This window comes from Leopardus geoffroyi, chromosome C1 (assembly GCF_018350155.1).
Source record: "Leopardus geoffroyi isolate Oge1 chromosome C1, O.geoffroyi_Oge1_pat1.0, whole genome shotgun sequence".
In the NCBI taxonomy this organism is placed as follows: Eukaryota; Metazoa; Chordata; class Mammalia; order Carnivora; family Felidae; genus Leopardus; species Leopardus geoffroyi.
This window is the reverse complement of record NC_059328.1, coordinates 107435093-107440505: the sequence shown is the minus strand read 5'-3', so window position 1 is coordinate 107440505 and position 5413 is coordinate 107435093. Positions and strand designations below refer to the sequence as shown.

The window sequence follows — 5413 nt, the reverse complement described above, 5'->3', positions numbered from 1 at the left end:
AGGCAACGTGTGGAGCTTGGCCAGGGGCTAGGATTGAGCCTAGTGTGTGGTGTGAGGCAGTGCTGGAATGAGGTGGACAGATTCTCCTTCCCCCAACCAGAATAACTTGTCCCTGTTTCACGACCAGCAATTGGCAAACATTGATTTCAGGTACATGAGTGAAGTTATTTTTGTTTGATTTGGTTTTGGTTTTGTTTCCTTTTAAGAAGTTGCTGAATGCACTGAGTGGTTTGGGGAACAGAATTAAAGATGTCTGTCCTCTTTTGGGAATTGGCCAAGAGAGTCCATTGCAACCATTGACTCACGCACAGGTTCTTTACATGGTGAGAGACAGAGGAGAAAAGACAAAGAGAATACAGGATCCCAGACTTCCAGGATTTATTCTGTATTATTGTAAATACTCACAGATTCAACTATAATACTGGGGACAAAGTCAGAATTAGTGACAGAGGCCATGGCCACCTGTTGGGACTGAGCTCATTAGGGATGGGTTCTGGGCAATAACTTTCCCTTCTCCCAGCCCCATCAAAGAAACATGCAGAAGGACAGGGTTAGGCAGGTTCACACATGAGGTGGGCCACCAGGCTGGGGACCTGAGGTAAGAGAGGCCACTGGCTCTCTTGTCACTTGTGTGGGATAGCCTGAGAGCCTCTGGGACTGGGGGTGCTTACTTATATTTTGGGGGGCCATATACCTCCTGCTTCTGCTGCTGTTGGTCTATGAGGGGCATGACTTCTCCCCTCAGTGGATGGACTAGTAGGGGGCTCTTGGACCTGGCCAGGAGCTGGGACAAATGCAGGCTGCGTCAGTTGGCTTTCCTGCTGCTCTGCTGGCTCTGGCTGCTGCTCTTCTCTCTTTTCCAGGTGCTCATTTCTCTTTGCTAGATCTCCATCCAGTTGCTGGCCCATGATCTTCTTCTCCTGTCCCAGCTGTTCCTTTTGCTGCTGCTTCCTTTGTGCTTTCTCCTGCTCCAGCTGCTGCTCCAGGTTTTTTGCTTCCTGATGTTCCTCACACTGTTCCTTTTGTTGCTGCTGCTGTATTTCCTGCTCCTTCTGCTGTTCCAGATGCTGTTCCAGGTGCAGTTCCTGCTCCTGTGACTCTTTCTGCTGCTGCTGTTCCACATGCTGCTCCAGGTGAATTTCTTGCTCCTGTGGCTCTTGCTGCTGCTGCTTCTGTTCCAGATGTTGTTCTAGGTGAAGTTCCTGCTCCTGTGACTCTTGCTGCTGCTGTTCCAGATGCTGTTCCAGGTGCAGTTCCTGCTCCTGTGACTCTTGTTGCTGCTGGTTCTGTTCCAGATGCTGTTCCAGGCAAAGTTCCTGCTCCTGTGACTTTTGCTGCTGCTGCTGCTGCTGCTGCTGCTGCTGTTCTGGATGCTGTTCCAGGCAAAGTTCCCGCTCATGTGACTCTTGCTGCTGCTGCTTCTGTTCCAGATGCTGTTCCAGGTGAAGTTCCTGCTCCTGTGAGTCCTGCTGTTGCTGCTCCTGTTCCGGATGCTGTTCCTGCTGCTGTGAGTCTTGCTGTTGCTGCTGTTGCTGTTCCAGATGATGTTCCTGCTGCTGTGGCTCACATTGTTGCTCAGTCACCCCCTTCACGAGAGTTGTGTGATTCTCCCCATGCTCCTGGGGGACCTCCCCTGGGAGCTTAGAGGGCATCTTCTGGCACAGGGCAGGCAGTGGGGTTGGCTGTTTCACTTGCTCAGGCTGGGTATTGATGGGAGGGCAAACAGGCTTGAGGGGCTCCTGACAGAGTTCGGGAGGCAGAGTCACTGGCAGAGTGTGTTGCTGGGACATCCTGGAAGCTATTTTAGATCAACCTAAAAGACAGGAGGGGTCAGAAGGGTGACTGAAGGCAGAGGGAGTAGATGAATCCTTGCAATCTGTAGCAGTACCTGGTTTCTCAGCATCCCTTCTCTTACCTTGGGTTGGGGCTCTCCTACCCACTCTGGGTTGCTGTTCCCCAGAATCACAGAGTGGAGGGGAGGAGGGGGACAGCCAAGAAAGACCCTCCTGGGAACCTCTTGTTCCCAGAAAGAGCTAACAAAGAGGTCTGTCTTTGAAGTTTCTGGACAAGGGTCGGCTAGGTGCCATTTTTTGCCTAATCCTTGCTTCTGCCCTCGCTCCTTTTTTTTTTTTTTTTTTTTTTTTTTTTTTTTTTAGAAAAAGAGAGTGTAAGCTGGGTCGGGACAGAGGGACAGAGAGGGAAGGAAAGGGAAAGAATCCCAAGCAGGCCCTGCACTGTCAATGCAGAGTCGGACACAGGGCTTGATCCCAACCCATAAACCATGAGATCATGATCTGAGCTAAGACCAAGCTGGACACTTAAATCACTGAGCCATCCTGCCTCTGCCCCTACTTCTAACCTCCACTGACCAAGAAGGAGAGATGAGTTCTGATGGGAAGAGGTGAGTCCCTAGGAAGAGAGGGACTTTGGAGGACTCCTGAGTCCTAGAAAATCAGTGGTCCATGCCAGGGTCATGGCACATGCCCTGGACTGGTCACATGACCTAGAATCTGCTTAAGTGTCACACTGAAAGCCTGCGTGTTTCTGAGCAGGTCGCTTAGCCCCTCTGGGCCTCAGATTTCTCCTCTGAAAAGTTAGCAGATCGGCCTGTTCCACTCCATAGCTTTCTCTCATGACCTTTGGAGCTTCCACTGCAGCCCTAGCACCTGGGGGGTGGGGTGGGGTGGGGTAGAGGGAAGGTCTGGGAGGTTCCTGAGAAGTGGAGTGAGTTCTTTCGAATCTTGTACCTTTCAGTTGCATTTTCCTGCCACTGCTTTGCCTAGGTCTCTCCAATTAGAAGTCTTTCCCCATTTTTCAGTCCTCCATTCTGCAGCATAGCAAGAGCCACATGCATTTCCCTCAACCCCTGCCCACTGATGAAGGCACAATCACAGTCAGCCCAAGTAAGACAGTTCAGGGAAGAAATTGGCTCTACTCCTCCTCATCCCCATCTCCTCTCTCTCTCTCCTCTCTCTCTGTCTCTCTCCCCCTCTCTCTCCAAAACATCAAACCAAGAAAAGATGGTACAGGAGGGGAGCAGATTGCTCTCTGTTCTGTATTTCCATGCCGTGGCATATGTCTGTCAGTATAGTGACCTGAGTCCACCTGGAAAGACATGGAGTCCATCTGAATCCAGTCTGAGAGTGATCCACGCACCCACCCAGGCTAGCCACACAACCACACTCTAGTGTGCAGTGCCAGTCCCAGGGCTCCCAGCTAGTACTTACCAGACTCACAGTGGGGACACTAGTGGAGGCCTCTAGTGCAGTGCTGAGCTGAGCAGGGGCCAGGGTGCCCTTATATGGTTCCCCAGCCCAGCCTCCTGCCCTGCTTGAAGAAGATGGACTGGTTTCACCACTCAAGTTGGTCAACTTCTTCCAGCCCTTTCCTGACTCATCACAGGCACCTGAAGCAGAAAACCCCTCAGGGTCCCTTTTCACAGAGACTCACAGAGGGCTCTGGGGACTCAGTCATTCCTGTGATACTCATCTGACCTGGGCATGGGGAGGTGAGGGAGGCATCTTGGGAAACTTGTCCCCTTTTTCTATTGCTTTGTGACTTCAGCCAAGCCTTTTCTCTGAATATCAATTTCTTCACTTGCAAAACAGGGTCATTCTCACAATTAGACCTAGAGATTCATTTCCAAGGGCACAGAATTGAAAGTTGTATGCCTCTATGGGATGTTCGGGCCAGCGTATGTGGTGTCAAGGTGGAAGAATCACATCTCATGAGGGATGAGTTTGCCAGACCACTAGCCCACAGCCTGTCTGCTCTCAGGAAATACCTATAACTCCGCTCTATGTGGAAATAAATCCTGGCTGGAGGGGGTCAGACTTTAGACCTAAAGAATCGAGTAGAAGGCTTGTAAGAGTCTTTTGCTATAACCTAGGGGCTGTCTAGGTCCCATGTGCAAGTGTGTAGTTACAGAAGTTCTCAAGAAAGCCATGTTCATAAATAATCCAAAGCATGGGGGCGCCTGGGTGGCGCAGTCGGTTGGGCGTCCGACTTCAGCCAGGTCACGATCTCGCGGTCTGTGAGTTCGAGCCCCGCGTCAGGCTCTGGGCTGATGGCTCAGAGCCTGGAGCCTGTTTCCGATTCTGTGTCTCCCTCTCTCTCTGCCCCTCCCCCGTTCATGCTCTGTCTCTCTCTGTCCCAAAAATAAATAAACGTTGAAAAAAAAATTAAAAAAAAAATAATCCAAAGCATGGATGAGTCCAGGCAAAGAAACAAGTATTAAATACACAATATATAAAATAATAAATATTGCTTTTTATGATTGCTTTTTATTGCTTTTTTCTACATTTTTTTCGAATGCATAACGGTTTTGATCAACACCAAATCATTCATTGCTTTCTCCAAACCATTCTCTAAAAATAGCTTAAACAATCTTTCAGAGTAAGGGTTGAAACTTATCCCTCCTCAGTGCTGAAAGTGACTAGCTCATCTGGAATAAAATCCAAACTCACTGCTATGGTTTCAAAGGCCCTCACAAAGTGTCCTCAGTTCCTAGGACAAGTCCAGGGCTCCCCACCTCAGGGCTTGGTGTCTACTCTCTTTCAGCCAGCAGGCTCCTCCAGGGTCTCTAACTCTTTGTGTCTTTTAGCTTCAGTATAAGTGTTGGGGTCTGCCAGAGAGCCTTCCTTGACTACCTACCTAGAGGCTTATCTTCTGGTTCGCTTCATTTCACTAATAATAGTCGAGATTTGTTCACTTACTTATTTTTTATCTTTCCCACTGGAAAATAAGCTCCATAAGGCAGGGGGTTTGCCTGCTGTGTTTTCTGCAATGTCCCCAGGATCCATCATAACCATCACATATACAAAGTGCTCTATAAGTATTAGTTGAAGGAATGGATGAATGGTGAATTTCACCACTTGGAGATAACCACTATTAAACATTTTAGCATTGTGTATGTGCAAATGTGTGTGTAACCAAATTGAATTATAACATGCTCTTCTTTTTTTTAATGTTTATCCAGTTTTGAGAGACAGAGAATGAGCGTGAGCAGGGGAGGGGCAGAGAGAGTGGGGAGACACAGAATCTGAAGCAGGCTCTAGGCTCTGAGCTGTCAGCACAGAGCCTGACGTGGGGCTCAAACTCACAAACTGTGAGATCATAACCTGAGCTGAAGTCAGATGCTTAACTGACTGAGCCACCCAGGCACCCCTAACATGCCTTTCTTTTTAATGATTGGTTAATAGCTTATTTTGTGGATATCATTTATTTAAACTCTCTTCTTTACAACCTAATCAAAAGGAAATATTAGAATAATATGAAAGCAAATACTCATTTCTGGGGCTAATTGTGAGGAATATTCTGATTCCCTGTGGTTTCCTGACAGACATCTCCTTCCAGCCCCATAAATATCTATTTATAATGCTAATTTTGCCATGTTCCTAGAGCTCAGTCTGGA

The 5413-nt window shown here is 48.5% G+C and overlaps 1 protein-coding gene across 3 annotated transcripts; it reads right to left on the bottom strand.

The window, feature by feature from the left end:
- Window positions 1-361: 361 nt before the first annotated feature.
- On the bottom strand, window positions 362-3348 carry IVL (involucrin). Of its 3 annotated transcripts, XM_045479305.1 has the most exons (3): window positions 3228-3348; window positions 1421-1813; window positions 362-1357 (listed from the first exon to the last, which is right to left on the bottom strand). In XM_045479305.1, the coding sequence occupies exons 2-3, from the start codon at window positions 1788-1790 to the stop codon at window positions 672-674; spliced, it is 1056 nt and encodes a 351-aa protein (XP_045335261.1). In that variant the 5' UTR covers window positions 1791-1813; window positions 3228-3348; the 3' UTR covers window positions 362-671. The 3 variants fall into 3 exon arrangements, with proteins under 3 accessions (XP_045335261.1, XP_045335259.1, XP_045335260.1); XM_045479303.1 differs by having other exon boundaries at window positions 362-1813; XM_045479304.1 differs by lacking the exon at window positions 3228-3348 and adding an exon at window positions 2748-2878 and having other exon boundaries at window positions 362-1813.
- Window positions 3349-5413: the final 2065 nt, after the last annotated feature.